This window comes from Lotus japonicus, chromosome 3 (assembly GCF_012489685.1).
Source record: "Lotus japonicus ecotype B-129 chromosome 3, LjGifu_v1.2".
Taxonomy (NCBI): Eukaryota; Viridiplantae; Streptophyta; class Magnoliopsida; order Fabales; family Fabaceae; genus Lotus; species Lotus japonicus.
The window spans coordinates 71,487,800-71,504,292 of NC_080043.1; the positions used below are offsets into that span (position 1 = coordinate 71,487,800).

The 16,493-nt window shown below is 37.1% G+C and overlaps 2 protein-coding genes across 5 annotated transcripts; both read left to right on the forward strand.

Moving 5' to 3' along the window:
• The first annotated feature begins 207 nt into the window (after positions 1–207).
• On the forward strand, positions 208–4,181 carry LOC130745638 (uncharacterized). Of its 4 annotated transcripts, none has more exons than XR_009021836.1 (4): positions 208–862; positions 1,669–1,769; positions 1,996–3,114; positions 3,216–4,181. XR_009021836.1 is itself a non-coding variant. In XM_057597996.1 (3 exons), exons 1-3 carry the CDS (start codon positions 765–767, stop codon positions 2,469–2,471), a joined length of 675 nt encoding a protein of 224 aa, XP_057453979.1. In that variant the 5' UTR covers positions 208–764; the 3' UTR covers positions 2,472–4,181. The 4 variants fall into 4 exon arrangements, 1 of the variants encoding a protein (XP_057453979.1); XR_009021837.1 differs by having other exon boundaries at positions 1,996–2,720; positions 2,855–4,181; XR_009021835.1 differs by having other exon boundaries at positions 3,307–4,180.
• A 2,505-nt stretch (positions 4,182–6,686) lies between these two features.
• On the forward strand, positions 6,687–16,013 carry LOC130745636 (pyrophosphate-energized membrane proton pump 2). Its single transcript, XM_057597994.1, has 15 exons — positions 6,687–6,887; positions 7,076–7,360; positions 7,455–7,658; positions 9,048–9,199; positions 9,278–9,425; positions 9,511–9,643; positions 11,016–11,188; positions 11,915–12,035; positions 12,147–12,334; positions 12,541–12,978; positions 13,058–13,222; positions 14,484–14,639; positions 14,730–14,841; positions 15,370–15,589; positions 15,693–16,013. The coding sequence occupies exons 2-15, from the start codon at positions 7,262–7,264 to the stop codon at positions 15,790–15,792; spliced, it is 2,409 nt and encodes an 802-aa protein (XP_057453977.1). The 5' UTR covers positions 6,687–6,887; positions 7,076–7,261; the 3' UTR covers positions 15,793–16,013.
• Positions 16,014–16,493: the final 480 nt, after the last annotated feature.

The window sequence follows — 16,493 nt, forward strand, 5'->3', positions numbered from 1 at the left end:
TATTCTTAAATAGTTCTTTAAATTAACCTTGCTGCTCAATGTTCTGCATGTTTATGAAAAACGTTTTTATTATGTCATTTACTATAATTTTATATAGAAAATCTCCTTAAAAAAATTTATATAAAAAATCACTTATAGTTTCATATCAAAACAGCTTAACATGACTTTTTTAAAGTCCATTTTGTTTTTGTTACAAGAGGAAAAAAATTTAAAGCCCATTTAGACAAAAATAAATGAATTTTAATTTTTCAAAATCCCTTAAAATAAAATTAATTATTCTTTGATTGGACAATAAAACTAAAACCACACCTTTTGTATATTTTGAAAGCGTGGGTCTATTAGTAAATTTGGTTATCATCCATCCCCCTTTTCTCTTTGCAAATCACGATCTTCTCTCCTCCGACTTTGAAGTTTGAACCGCTCCATTTTCCTCCATGAAATGAAACCCTTGTGTTGGTGCAGTGCTTCTTTCTCATGAGATTTATGGTTTCTGAAGAGAAGAGAAATTTATGAACCGCTCCATTTTGAGTTAGTAGGCAGTAATTCAATTGACCGGGTCCTTGTTCTCTTTCTAACTTCTAAGTCCCATGTTTTCAAAGGTTGCATGCAGAGACTTTAAAAGTTATTGCAAACTCTCAATGCCCCACGACCCACATGACTTTAAAAGTTATTGTAAACCCATTTAGAAACAGGATTTTTTAAAAACTAACCAAAAGAAGCTTTTGTTAGAACACGATTGCATTGCATTGCAGGCTTTTTTTGCAATGGGGTCTGCTATCAGTAAAGGTGCACATGGCCTTGGAAACGCTATTGGAAATGCTTTTACGACTCCATTCAAGAACATTTTTGGTGCATCATGCGAGTAAGAACAACACAATCTCATTTTATTCCCTTCATATTTGCTGTTATTAATTGCACGACTTGAATTGCTCCCACTCACATGTTTTGTACTGCTATATTGCCCTTATATTGTTACTTCTAATACTTACTTCTTAAACATCATGGATGATGGGTTGCTTCTCTAAATTCTTAAAATTACATGGATATTCATTCTGATATATGATTTCATTATAACAAGTTGGAAAGAAAGATAAGATAGTTAATGTGATAGAAAGAGAAGAGAAGATAGGATGAGAAAGATAAGTGTGAAATGTGAATGTATCACAACTTGATACTCAAAACAAATGCTGCTGCCATTCTAAGTTCGGATATACCGGACCGGTGGTGCTGGTTTTTTAATATCTGTTTTTAACATGGAAATTTAGATGATTCAGATGAAAAAAAACTCATCATACTCCATGTGATTATTAGGGAAAATCTATTGATGCCATCTTACGCTATTCATGCCCCCCTCCCTTTCAAAAAGTACATACCGCAACTTAAAGTGCCGTATGTACTTTTCATACCACAACCTAAAGTGTGATGTCATGAATAAGTGTGGGGACAGCACCAAAAGATTTTCCCTGATTATTATTGTTTGTGTGTTGGAAATATTCTGAATTTTAGTTGGCAATAGTACAAATAATTTGCTTCATATTATTCCTAAGGTAATTATTATCATCTTGGGCCGAAAGTTCTGATTTGATTCTACCTTGTCGGTATGAATAAGTGTGAACTTCTCTGTACCTCAGTGATCCTAAAAATACTTGAATGCCATTGATTCTGCAGGGACGTATGTTCAGGATCTTGGGACCTTATTTGTTTCATTGAGCACCTGTGTGTCTCCAGCCTAGTGAAACTGTTGATAATTTTGGTCCTTTGCTACATCAGTAAGTTTTCTTTCATCCTCTATGATTTCATTTGCATTTCCTTGGAGGATATTTAATAAGAACTAAATCTGATGAGCATTGCCTGCTGCTATGACCTGGCCTTATTTACTATCCAGTTCCTGTCCAAGTAATACAATTACTGATAAGTATAAACCAATTCATGAATTGTGAGTTTGTCATGTCAAGCATACATTAACACTTTCTGCAATATGTCCTGCTGTTTCAGCTTTGTTGTTCTTCTACCTATTTTTCAAACTGGGTATCTGCCAATGCATAGGAAGAAGCCTTTGTAAGATGTGTTGTGCAGCTTGTGAAGCGTGCTGCTTTGCTATAGGAGACATCACTTGCTATTTGTGGCACAAGCTAATAAACACCAAGAGGGTTTACCGTGGAAGAAGAAGAAGACAGCGTTTCCGAGATGTTGAGCTTGGGTACAGCTCAACTGATGAAAGTGATCCTTCATGGAATTATAGACATGATCAAGTTGTTAGAGAGACAAAGTCCTTGAGAAAAAGAGGAAGTGACCATTTGCACCTCTCAAGGAGGCACCATGGTGGCGTCCATAACCGCCATCGCCACCTTGCAAGGATGAAAGGAAGCTCTAGGAGATTGGGGAGCTCAAGGAGGATCCAAGTAGGTAAAACCAGAAACAGGAATCTGCAAGGAAAGGCTATGGTTTTCAAGAGGCGGCGAGTTGGATGATAAAATGCTGCCTGCCATCATTGACTACCCCTTATTGGGAAAAGACAGTAACAAAAAGCAGGGGAACCTGCACTGACAAATCACCTAAGAGGATCTCACATCTTCACCTAAAACCTTGACATTGTGTATATTAGTTTGCTCTCTTATATTTATCTACTCCATAACCTTGATACTTCTTTATGTGTTGGAATTCTCTGAGTCTTGGGAAAAGCTGAAAGTGTTGTAAAAATTTCTTGTATTCTCATTCAGGTAAAATTTGTTTACTTCTCTAGGAATGATACAAGGAAGAAACAAAATGGAAAATCTTCATAATAGAAAAAAGTGTATTCTGTACAAAATTGTCTCAACTAATCTATCTCACTCTCTGTTGGCATGATTTACAGCTCATTCAACTGAGAAATGAGGTTTAGGAACTCATCCTCCCTGCATGGAATTGTGAGACCTCCTGTTGGATGATCATATTCAAATTCTTCTTCTGCTTGATGTAGTAACTCTTGAAATGAAGATTGGTTCAAGTAAGATACTGGAATCATGAACCGCTTCATTTTATCTCCAACATAGACTGCAAGATGGCCTTTTGGGATCTCAAATCCCTTGGAAGCTGCTTGAGTCGTAGAAAATGATGCCCTTCTAACAATTCCTGGTATGCGGAAACCCATTTTTTAATTGCTCTACTCAGAAAATACTATACTGATCACAAAATCCTTGTATGACGAAAGAAATATTTGAATTCTGATAATTCAGGGTGTCAATGACTTGTGTTGCTTGTGAAGTAGTGTATATATAGTTGCTAAGGGCATCTATAAACTAATTCCTCTATCTGTGGCTCTTGAAGGGGCAATAATGTGGTCTACTGAAGGACAAGGGATCACATGCTATTGTCTTAAAGGTCTCTTTCAAGGATTAGGAAGTTAAATGGGAGCGCATACCCCACCTTCTGAGATAATCTCCAACAGAAAACCCAATAGCAGTCAATAGCAATGGACATGTGAATCCTAATGTTTATTGATGCAGTTTGCTATAATTAATCTAGTGGTAGACATGTTTTAGACATATCACATGTTTCTTCATATTAACAATGTTGTTGATGTACATCTACCAACTAATACAACTTGAGCAGGACCTGATTGATGGTGTTCCAAAACAGTGTTTGGAGGTAAGCAAGGGAACCAATATTGAATACATGATCCCGAGCCACTATGAACCACATTTTTTTTACAAATAATTCTAAGCAACACCCCGTGAATTTGCATTAGTTATGATACGTAGACACCAAACAATGCAAACACTTCATATACATCCTATTCGAATACGTATGCGTTTCAAAGTGTTTAGTAATACGACGTACAATCATTGTTTAAAATTACAAACCCATATTTATAGTATTTACAAGACAACTATTACTCTAATACTACATTTGAAAAGAAAGTAAGGCAAAGCTGTCTAATCTATGCCATTCATTTGGCTTGACTATGAAGCTTGAATTGGGCTCTCTTTTTTCTATGAAGTCTCTAAGAAAGCCTCGATCTTGCTGACTGCATCCTCGAGTCCCATAACTGCTCTAGGCGTGGGTTAGTGATTCCAATCCCGTGTAACAACCTCCAGTCATGGGCGAGTGCTTTCCAACATGAGAATGTGTCCTTGACCAAGAATAATTCGAGCTTGAACGTGACTTCGAGCAACCTAGGCATTATTGCCTTAGTTTGATTTGACCAACTTGGACTTTGGTTTTAATGAAATTTTCATGTTTGGGCAATAGTCCTTTGAACCTTAACTTATGAGCTTCATAGGTGTGACTTCGAACTGGTCTGAAGCTTGAGTCACGTTGGCTGGGGCAACATCTTATATATGATTGGGACCACTAATTTTACATGTTTGTGCATAACATTCTTAACACTTCTCGTTGGCCTTAAGGAAAAGGGCTTAGCTTTAGCCTAGCTTTAAATCACTTATTCATTTATTCTCCGGTCCTAGGTGAATTACAATATCTTGCATCATGCAGACTAGCTAGGGGCTCAATGATCACATTTCTACTCCAACATTTCTCATCTTCTTAGGTGATAATCTGATTCCTTGGATCCCCGCAAGCAGTGTGCGGTTGCATGATCGTCTACGAAGGCTGAATATCACTCATTTGCAATTTCCACTTAAGAAGTTCAGTGGATTTAGAACCTGTTTCATGGGTTAAGACTTTCGCTTCACTGCCCTCCAATTCTTTATTGTGACAACATAGGAACCACACACACATCTCTCCATCTTGTCATGCTTTCTTGCATGAAACACATCTTCCTTGGCATCCACTTTGTGTGGGACATAGTTGCCAAGAGTCTCACCACATTAGTGCACATCAGCATGAAAGATCAACTTGTTTATATGTTCACAAAGGCATTACAACGAGGATGTGTACGTAGAAGAAACTGCAAACAAGTGGGTGGAGGTTGCGATTGGTGGTGACGTGCGATGGTAGGTGGATGGAGGCTCCAGTGGTGGTGCGTTGACGACATGGGTGGCAGGGCCAAAGGTAAGGGATTTCGATGGCGACCATGACAATGGAAGAGGAAAGAAGAAGAAAAATCAACATTAAAAGTAGGAACAACTCACCCATTGAAATTTTAGTTTTTAAATTTTCAAAAGGAAAATTTCTTTTATAAAAAGCAATATCTTGGTGACCTCTAATATGCACCACTTTTAGAGTGGTGCAATTTTACACCACATTTTTTAACCTACTATAATAGGTCAACACATCTGTTTTTAAAGAAATATAATATATAACAAATTTTTAATGATATTTTTTTTTTTAAAAAAATAATGTGTTAACCTGTTATAACCTGTCAAAGTAAGTGATGTAAAATTGCACCACTCTAAAAGTGGTGCATATTAGGGAGACCTATAAGATATGGAATAATATAATTCTAAATGCATGATTAAATTTAGACGACGTCTTCGGTGGTTCAATTCAAAAGTGAACCACGGTGGTTCACAACAAAAAAATTGGGTAAAATTCTAAAAATACCCCGTTTCAAGATTTATTATACCCAAAATATCTTTTATCCTCACACTAAGCCTTGCCACCCAGCCACCACCATCTCCGACAGGCCACCACCACCGTCACAGAAGAAAACCAGATCTCCTCCATTGACATCAACCAAATATTTGTTCCAACTTGCTAGATTTTTTGATGGTTTCTTAACTAATTCTGCTTGCGCCATCAACACCTATTTCTTTTTGTGCTCCGTCCAGCATCATCTTCAAAAGTTATCAAGATTAATTAATTTCAGATCCTTTCACCTACTCAACAGCAACTTAAGATGTAAAAAATCAAACCCATTAGACAATCTGTGACCATTTTTGTGGCGGCTTGTTCTACCTCGCCAATCTTGTTCTTCCTCAACCGTGTCTGTCGCTGCCAAACGAGCTTCGTCATCGCTGTTGTTCCTCACGATTTGACCACAAAGCACCGATTTTTACCCTTGAAATGCAGCAAAACCCGAAACCCAGTTGCTAATTTGGCCAGATCCATCTTGCTTCCAGATGGGTCACGTGAACCTCCCAGCAACCCGCGTCAATGGCGGCTCTTGGACCTTGTCTCCGCCGCGGTCTTCGCACTTCTCTCTGATCTTTGAACCTTCCATATCTTCGAACCAAAAAACCCAGATCAAAGATGATGATGATGGTGACGGAGGGGGCACTGGCAAGTAAAGACTGTGATGGTGGTGGCGGGCACGGGTGGTGGAGGTGGAGGGTGAGTTTTGAGGGTGGAGAACAAGAAAAGGGTATTTTAGTAGTTGTAGACCTTTTTTTTTTATTGAATATGAACCATTGAATATTTAACATTATATCTAAGGGACAAGGAAGAAGTGAACCACCATGGTTCACTTTTTAACTATTCCACCGAAGCCAACACCTTAAATTTACCAAAACTTGAGTGAATTTGATTTCCAAACAAAATTCTTAGGATTTTAGGAACCATTGACCAATAATAAATATTATAAACACAATAAAAATAATTAATATTAATAACGTGTATCTATCATCTGACTGGCCAATTAGAACTCAGTCGTGATGACAAGGCACAACATCACTGGATAGCACTGACAAAAATTAACAGTACCAATATAGTAGTTAATTAATTACATGAATGAACGAATGAAAAATAAATAAAATTTAACGCATATAATAAAATGTTGAAGAAAGAACGAAGTTGAGGATTGAATAGTAGGAGTTGGTTGATTTTGTCGTGCAAACTTTATAAACCGAAACGGAAGCAAAACAGAGAAAAAAAGAGCTTCCGCTTTCTGTGTGTGACTGTGTCTGTGTGCGTGAACTGAGAAAACCAGCACCGGAAGAACGAACGAACGAACGAAGAAGCTGAAACGCTCAATTCAGATTCTTCACCACGACGCTCGCACCAGAATCGTAAGCATTCGATTCAGATCTATTTCAATTTCAGTTTCAATTCATTCTTCAACCCCTTCCCTTAGATCATCGATGTCGATGCCTTCACTTCAGATCCACGATAATCGAATCAAACAAACAACAGCATTGGGATCTATTCAATGTGCATTTCTGTTTCCTAGTTTTTAATTTTGTCATTTTTTGTTCAGTTTCTGCTTCTCAATACTGAGAGGAAGAAGAATTAGGAGAAACCCTTGCTGCATGCGAACTTGAATCCTTCAGTGAGAGTTTAAACCGAATTCAAAATTCAGCGACCGGGTTCCGGGGGTGACTTGCCCCAAGGAGGTGAGTACAACCCTTTTCCTGTGGTGCGGAGGGTCAATTCCAACCACACCATGATGATCGACGATGATATGGAGACTGGTACCTTGGGGGGTTACCAGGAAAGGCCAAGAACTTTCCCCAATATGCGTAGTAAAGCTTATACCCCGCTGGTAAGACCCGCCGCCGCCGCCGCCTTGTGCATTGCTCGAGTAATGTGTTTGATATTGTTTTCGATATCTCATGTCATGTTTGCTGAAATTGCAGATATTTCGTATTCTGCTGGGTATAAATGTTCGTGTCCTGTTTACGATTTTGTTGTTGGGGTTAGGAGCTATCTTTTACATGGGAGCGAGCACGTCTACGATTATTGTGTTTGTCCTCACTATTTGTATACTCAGCTTCCTTGTGGCAATGTATCTTATGAAGTGGGTGCTTGCGAAAGATGAGGGCCCCCCTGAAATGGTTCAGGTAAACCTATTTCCTGTGATTTGGTTTATTTAGCTACTAAATCTTAAAAGTGTTGTTCATGTTCTCTAAACATTATGAGTCTAGCCTATGACTGCATGGAACTTCCCATTTCTTGAATTCTGATTTTAATTTCAGTAATCTGGTTTTGGGAAATTGTGATCATTTTAGAGATTTTCTATGAAATGTGTTAGGAATGACATGGTGCAACTATGTGTCTTTGTGGGTCAAAGAGAAATTGGTAGTTGTGAGTCCCATGAGCGAGGATGAGGTTGATTACTGTGAGTACCATGTGAGGGAGGTTGAGCTAAAACAAAATTTTCATGGCTTTTGTTATTGTAAGGTGAGGCTATGTACTACAGTCCCACATAGGGTCTGACCCTTCCCCCTGGATCCTATCACGGCGGTGGTTTTATGGTACCAAGTTGCCCTTTTATTCATATTCTTTTATCAGACATGCCACGGTTAAGACAACTTCTCCTCATTAGGCTTTAGGAGTTGACATTTAGAAGAGTACAACTTTGGCAACTTCAAGGAGATGAGGTTCTTTCTTTCTATAACCCTATTTTGTTGTGGGGTGTCGACACAAGTTAGCTCTTGAAAAATACCATTTTCTATTAGGAACTTGCAAAGGTTTTGATCCATACATTCCCTTTCATTGTCAGAACGGAATCATTTAATTGATCTTCCAAAGCGAAGTCTAAATTATGCAATAAAAGCTCACAAATAATTGAAAAGATCATATTTGTCATGCATGAGGAATATCCATTTAACCTGGAAATAATCATCAATAAAAGAAACAAAGCCACTTAGCACTAGATATTAGAGTTAGAAACAGGTCCCCACGCATCAAAGTGAATAAGATCAAAAGGCTCAGCAGTTTTATTTCTACTAGAAGTAAAAGTTGCACATCAATGTTTTGCAAATTTAAAAATATAACAATGGAATGACTCAATTGACTCGTGTGAACAAAGAAAGAAAGAAAAACATATGAACGCAAAAAGGAGGATGTCCAAGACGCCAAATTTAGACCCAATTTTGAAGTCAGATTCTGAACTAATTTGATGACAGGAAGTGGACAACTTCCGTTAGGTACTTGTATCCACGTACTGCATATTGTTTTCTTTTCCCGAGCTTAGCATATTTCATCAATATTGAATTCTTCCTCATAAGATGGCAGTTTCAGCGTCTATTATGATAACAGTTTGATAATTGGATCACATCCCATGAACTCCTTGTTTTGTTTTCTTGAGCTTCGCACATTGCATCAATATTGAATTCTTCATCATAAGACACCAGTTTTAGTGTCTATTATGATGAGAGTTTGGTAATTGGATAACATCCCATGAACTCCTTGTTTTCTTTTCCTGAGCTTAGCATATTGTTTTCTAGATAGCGGATGCTATAAGAGATGGAGCTGAAGGATTTATCCGGACCCAGTATGGGAGTATATCCAAGATGGCGATGTTGCTTGCTTTCATCATTCTTTGCATATATTTGTTTCGCACTCCAACTCCTCAAATGGAAGCTTCTGGCATGGGAAGGTGACATCATAATTTATATATGTTATGATTGGCTTGTACATTTACATGTTCTTATCTATCATATACATTCTGTTTCAGATCAACTTCTGCATACATCACTGTAGCTTCCTTCCTTTTAGGCGCTCTTTGTTCAGGTTTTGCTGGATATGTAGGGATGTGGGTGTCAGTTCGTGCCAATGTCCGAGTCTCTAGTGCTGCAAGACGGTCTGCAAGAGAGGCATTGCAGGTTGAACTATCGTTAGGTCATCATTTCCTGCGAAAAAATATGAACAGTTCACTATTCCTATACTAACTGTAAGAAACTTGTGCAGGTAGCTACTCGTGCAGGTGGTTTGTCTGCTATCATTGTTGTTGGTATGGCTGTAATTGGTATAGCAGTCCTTTATGCCACATTTTATGTTTGGTTGGGAGTGGACTCGCCAGGTTCAATGAAGGTTACTGATTGTATGTGAAGATTTCTCCCCTGAACTAATTTCTTATCATAAAATGGAAAAGTGTTTGTTTTAAATGTTATTTTTGAACATATATTATGCTCTTTATGTTTCATTGTTATTTTTTCAAGCTAGGTTTCCATTTGATAAGTATGTATAGTTTGGTGATATTTTATTTGTGTTTATATTGTAAGCTAACCATAAATCAATAGGTCAGGCGGCTAACATGAGTGAGGATTTGATTGAGGCCATGAATTTCCTAGATATTTTGAAAATCGAGATATTGGGGCCTATTCGATATGAGAAAATGCTTTTTGCTTTCATTCTGTTTTAATTTTTCATTTAAAAATGTCATATTTTTTACATTTTGTTTCCTGTTTTTAATGATTTATACAGTAAACAGTGAAAAAAAAACTTGTTTGTACAGTTTCCTGTGCAAATTATTGGAAATAGGAAAAAGAAAATAAAACACAAGATGATACTTTTATACGTAAAAGTGAAATAAAATAATAAAATGGAAAAAAAAATATGATCAAACCAAATAGGCCCTTATGTCCTTTTCCCCTCTTAAACTTCCTCCATATCCCTTTTGTATCGTATTCAGCTGGAGATGGAATAGTTAAGTTTGGAATGGAATGTTAGATGACATGTGTTGAGAAGTCCTACATTGACTAGAGATATGACCAAGATATCCCTTATATATGAGAAGACAATACTTAACTCTTGAGCTAGCTTTTAGGTTGAATTTGGCCTCCTAAATTCTAATATGGTATCAAAGCCTATACTAGATCCGTTAAGTGGAGACAACCCATATATGGGCCCACCGGCAGATGTTCATTCCTGCATATTCCATGTTCCTGATGTCCAGCCCTGGGCGTGAGGGAATATGTTTAGAAGTCCCACATTGACTAGAGAATATGACCAAGATATCCCTTATATATGAGAAGACAACCAGCTTTTGGAATAATTGATTGTTTGACATGGTATCAGAGCCTCTATGACCAAGCAGTCCAAATTCAATCCTTGCCGCCCCCAATTCTTCCAATAAAAAAGAATTAAAGCACACAGTAGGTGGGCATATGCATTCTCCACGCTTCAAGTGCAAAAAGGCTCTTGCGTGAGGGGGCGCGTTAGAAATAAAAATATAAAACCATTCATGTGACCCTTACCCAACAGCTTAAGCTGTTGGGATAATTGGTTTCCTTGACAACATGTTTGTGCTTATTGTAGTAAATTTATATGCTATTTTATTGCAACATGATTTTATTTGTACTGTTAGGAAGGAATGAAAGCATTACTTGTGTCTTTTGGCTATTCTTCTCTAACCTACTCTCTCTCTTTCTCTCATTGGCGTTTGATTTTAAACATTTTTTGTTATCCCTTAGTGCCTCTTCTTCTCGTTGGATATGGATTTGGTGCCTCCTTTGTTGCATTGTTTGCTCAGTTGGGTGGTGGAATATACACTAAAGCAGCCGATGTTGGGGCAGACCTCGTTGGTAAAGTAGAGCAGGGAATACCTGAAGATGACCCTAGGAATCCTGCTGTTATTGCTGATCTGGTAATTGTTCACTTCATTTTGAAGAGTACGCACTCCTCGACATTAAAATTGATGCTTATGTTGTTTGGGTTTTCAGTAGATTGCTTCTTATTTTTCCGTCAGCTACAAGTGAAAATGGTTTGTGGAAATTATTTTAAAATAAGGTTTATATCTTTATCAGTAAATGGAACAGTATATCTTCTTACTGTTCATGTTTAAATTACATTGATATTTCACATGGTGATTTGAAGGTAAGATATTTTCTCTCTAAAACTGTACAACTCAAGCATGTAATGGTGTTCTCTAATTTTAAGTTCCTAATTCCTAAATATTTCATGGAAGAGCCTTAAGAGATTTTCTCAAACTCTTCATTAACATTTTTGGGTTTTGCTAAATTATTTGTTGAAAAAAGGAAAAAAGTATGTATAACAAATTTATCGTTGGGATATGCATCGGAGATGTCTTTATTTGAATATCTTACGTGATTAGCTTCAAGTTGAGACTCTAAGAGAATAATGAAGATAGTCATGAAAATTTTATGAAAAACATTATTAATTGATTGATCTAAACATACATTATTTTTCTTTAAATTGATTCTCAAAAAGTTATAAACATCATCCAAATGAAAAAAAAAATCATGATGCTTATAATTTGTGACTTTTGCTTTTGCTTCTTTCTGTTTTTCTGTTTTTTTTTTCTAGTCCTGTGCTTCCAGCTGCATCATACTGGTTCTGGTTTGATTTTAAGGTTGGAGACAATGTGGGAGATTGTGCCGCCAGAGGTGCTGATCTTTTTGAAAGTATTGCAGCTGAAATAATCAGTGCCATGATATTAGGGGGAACAATGGCGCAACGATGTAAAATTGAAGGCAAGTGCCTAGTTACCTCATGTCCCTATCTTGTCTATTTCTTGCTTCCTTTTTGTTTAATACTGAGTTGCATGTATGATATCTAATTTGATGTTTTCTCTTATGATTCAGATCCATCTGGCTTCATCTTGTTTCCTCTTGTTATTCACTCATTTGATCTGGTAGTTTCATCGGTTGGAATATTTTCTATTAGGGGTACACGTGAGTCTGGAGTACTGGCTCCTATGGAGGATCCGATGGCAATTCTTCAGAAAGGATATTCTGTTACAATAGTTTTAGCCATTGTAGCATTTGGTCTGGTAATAGTTACTCTTTATTTTGTATATTTTAATTTGGCTTTCCTAACTTTTTCTGGATTGGCCAAGCCTAGAGTATTCTACATGCTGTTATTTGTTATCATAAACTTATGTAATTCCGTTTAGGACTGCAACCACAAATATCTTCACCCTTTTCAAATCCTTACATCTTCTATTCTGCTTACTGTTTAAATTGAATTACTCTGCAGTCTACCCGGTGGTTACTTTATGTTGAGCAAGCACCTTCAGCGTGGTTCAATTTTGCTTTGTGTGGGTTGGTTGGTATTATCACAGCCTACATTTTTGTCTGGATAACCAAATATTATACTGACTACAAGCATGAGCCTGTGCGCACACTAGCCCTTTCTAGCTCTACAGGCCACGGGACTAACATAATTGCTGGAGTTAGTTTGGGCCTGGAATCTACTGCTCTTCCTGTCCTTGTAATCAGTGTGTCTATTATCTCAGCTTTCTGGCTGGGCCAGACATCTGGACTGATAGATGAAGCAGGAAACCAAACTGGTGGTCTGTTTGGCACGGCTGTGGCAACAATGGGAATGCTTAGCACTGCTGCCTATATCCTTACCATGGATATGTTTGGCCCAATAGCGGATAATGCTGGAGGAATTGTAGAGATGAGTCAGCAGGTAGTTCTTGCCAGAATAATTTGTCCATAGTGTTATTTCTGAGATTTCTCATGTGTACTGACATTTAATCTCTTTTCAGCCTGAAAGTGTCCGGGAGATCACTGATGTCCTTGATGCTGTGGGAAATACAACCAAAGCCACCACCAAAGGATTTGCCATTGGTTCTGCTGCGCTTGCATCTTTCCTTCTGTTTAGTGCTTACATGGATGAGGTTTCTACATTTGCTCGCGAACCTTTTAAACAGGTGCGCAGAACTGGCTCCCACCTAATTAGAGGCTTGAATGTGATTTTAATCCCAATGTTATCTTTTATTTTTTCCTTTTTATGGCGGGGGGGGGGGGGGGGGTTATCTTGACGGGGCGTTTGTTTCAAGTCATGTGAACACATTCCCGGAAATATATATGTTTGGTATGGATATTCCCATATTTGTTGTAAAGTTAGAAACACTTATACTCCCGGGTATAAATTACTCCTAGAGCAAAAAACCGTCAATACATTTGATTCCCATTGAAGGGGTTGGGAAGATATTTTTCCACCATTATTCCCATCTTTAATTTTTATAAAATAGGTCAGAAAAACTAACTACCACATTTCTATGATTTTGTTCCCATATAAATCAAACATTTTTTCCCCTAATAATATTATTACCGGGAATAGTATTTCCATAATAATATTTCCAGGAAATTTACTCCTGAAATGTATTTGCATAATTTGAAACAAACACCCCATTACATTTTTTAACTTTTCATACCAGTCCTTATGAAAGTTCATTTCTTTCCAATGCAATCCTTCTATTGAACTTCAAGCTTGAAAGTTATGTTTCAAGCATTTAGGAAGTTTGTACTATTGGATTTGTCAAGCAGAGAATGAGAGAGGGTGCGTGCTACATATAAAACCATTCATGTGCTCTCATCTAAGAGCTTAAGCTTTTGGGATAGTTGTTTCATGACACTCACAATGTATCTTGAATCCATCACATATTCGAAGCTCTAACATATATTCTTAGAAAGACTCGATGATTCTATGGAATTGTGGATCAATGTGTATTAGATTCTTAGATTGTCTGAGAAATATCTTACCACATCACTATTCTATCATAAAATTTGTTAAGTATCTTAGATTATATCTTAGTACTAGTTTATGTATCTTCTTATTTTCATGATTTGTTACATTTTAATTAGGATTAGTAATCTAGTATACATATAAATAGGAATTAGTTTTTATCTTTTGTAACATCATTTAACATAAATTCACATCAATATCAATATAATTATTTTGAATATTCCTTTTCCTCCCTCTATACCTAAAGGACTAAAACCCTATAATTTTAACATGGTATTAGAGTCTCTATGACCAATGATCTAGAGTTTGATCATTGTTTCCTCATTCTTCTAAAAAATTTATTTCTGCACAAGATTTGTGGCCTTGTCCTTTGTCAGCACTCTTAGTCCAAAGGATGAGGTGTTAGAGATGTAATATAAAACCATTCATGTGTTGAACTGCAGGTTGATATTGCGATTCCAGAAGTTTTCATTGGTGGGTTGCTGGGTTCCATGCTAATATTTGTCTTTAGTGCTTGGGCCTGTGCTGCCGTTGGCCGTACTGCACAAGAAGTTGTTAATGAAGTAAGAAGGCAGTTCATTGAGAGGCCTGGTATAATGGTGAGTTCCATCATGTAAAGTAATGCTGTTATGTATGTCAGTTTACGGTTTGAGCTTCTCTCTTTTTCTCAATTTTTTTGCTTTATACAGGATTACAAAGAGAAACCAGATTATGCTCGCTGTGTTGCTATTGTAGCAGCTGCGTCTTTGAAAGAGATGATAAAACCTGGGGCTTTGGCAATCATTTCGCCTATTGCAGTTGGTGGGTTAACTTCTGTTTTTAATTGCGCATGTTTGCACATATATTATCATTCATTGGTGAAACTAGGGGGAAAGTGGAAACAGTAATGCGAGTTTTTGTTGTACTAAAATCATGTTATTATATGTGACCAACATAATTGCTTGATACATTTGATCATTATGACATGCAAATGAATATTGAGGCTTGAATCAATGATGTCATGAATATTTTGATCATACTAATTGGTGAAAACTTCATTAGTATGCTTGGTTTTGTTGAATATGGTATAAACTGTCAGTACACTGGAGAAATGTTTCCATATTGTTTCATAGTTTTGTGCCTATGGTGAAAACTCTCTGATTCTGTCTTTGCTAAAAGTCTTTGACAAACTTTGTGGAAAATGCCTTAGAAATCAGCTTTCTGCTTCTTCACTGCTTTGCTTCTTTGGATGACTGATTTTTGATTGGTTATCTGTTGTTCTTATACTTTTATGTTATGAATATTTTTTAGACCATGCAGAGCTTGCTATATTTTTTCTATCACTTGCAGGTTTTCTGTTCCGAATTTTGGGCTACTATACAGGGCATCCCTTACTCGGAGCTAAAGTCGTGGCCTCCATGCTGATGTTCGCAACAGTGTCTGGCATTCTTATGGCACTTTTTCTAAACACAGCTGGTGGTGCATGGGATAATGCAAAGAAGTACATAGAGACCGGAGCTCTTGGAGGCAAAGGAAGTGAGGCTCATAAAGCAGCAATTACAGGAGACACGTAATTTACTTTTTTATGCTACCTTTATGATTACATGTTTACATCCATCTTCTGTCGATCAGTTCTTTTGACAAGTTTGAATTTTTTTTTCCACTTATTTCAGAGTGGGAGACCCATTCAAAGACACTGCTGGGCCTTCAATTCATGTCCTTATAAAGATGCTCGCAACGATTACACTGGTAATGGCTCCAATCTTCCTGTGAGAGTAGTGTTGATATCTCTCCTCCATTGCGGCTTCAAAACAGGATGCATGCACCAATTTGAGTTTTGATATTTTTGGGAGTATAGGGATTAGATTGTATGAATCTATCATGTACATCGACAAGCCTGATTTATAGTCACAATGAATTTTCTTGTTCTTGATCAGAATAAGAGATGTTAGTTGACTTAACATATGGCAAAAACAGATGCATATTTTAGATGATGTCCACATGTTCCTTCGACCTGGGCACGATAATATGGGTAGGCTAGCACTTGTATTTAAAATTAAAAAGAGAATTTGGAACGAATGAAAACTTGGACGAAACAGACGAATCTTAACGTGATTGTTTACAATACGTGGGTATAAATTAGTAAAATTACCAGTTAATGGTAGTAGGGTGCAAGTGATAAATGGTATTGGTATTCAGAGTTGTGTGAAAAGTGAAACTAGATTTCGTTTTGTGCTTTTAATCATTCTCCATAAAATAAAAGTACCCTAACTAGATCTATGATATCAGTGAAGATATCAAGGGAGATTTGAAGGGAAGGGAAAGAGGGAAAAGGAGTAAATGCCCAAGCTAAGGAGAGGGAGAAGATAAGGGTTGAGAAAATACTAGATATTTCATAATGCTCTGAAGAGCTGCAAGTAGCTACAAATAGGAAAAGAAAATGGCTAATGAGCCGTAAGGGCCATTCTTTAGCC

Coding starts and splice junctions, on each gene's coding strand:
- LOC130745638 (XM_057597996.1), top strand. CDS start 765: ATGGGGTCTGCTATCAGTAAAGGTGCACATGGCCTTGGAAACGCTATT. Junction 863..1,668: donor ATTTTTGGTGCATCATGCGA/GTAAGAACAACA, acceptor TTGATTCTGCAG/GGACGTATGTTCAGGATCTT. Junction 1,770..1,995: donor TTTGGTCCTTTGCTACATCA/GTAAGTTTTCTT, acceptor CTGCTGTTTCAG/CTTTGTTGTTCTTCTACCTA.
- LOC130745636 (XM_057597994.1), top strand. CDS start 7,262: ATGATGATCGACGATGATATGGAGACTGGTACCTTGGGGGGTTACCAG. Junction 9,644..11,015: donor TTCAATGAAGGTTACTGATT/GTATGTGAAGAT, acceptor GTTATCCCTTAG/TGCCTCTTCTTCTCGTTGGA. Junction 14,640..14,729: donor TTGAGAGGCCTGGTATAATG/GTGAGTTCCATC, acceptor TGCTTTATACAG/GATTACAAAGAGAAACCAGA.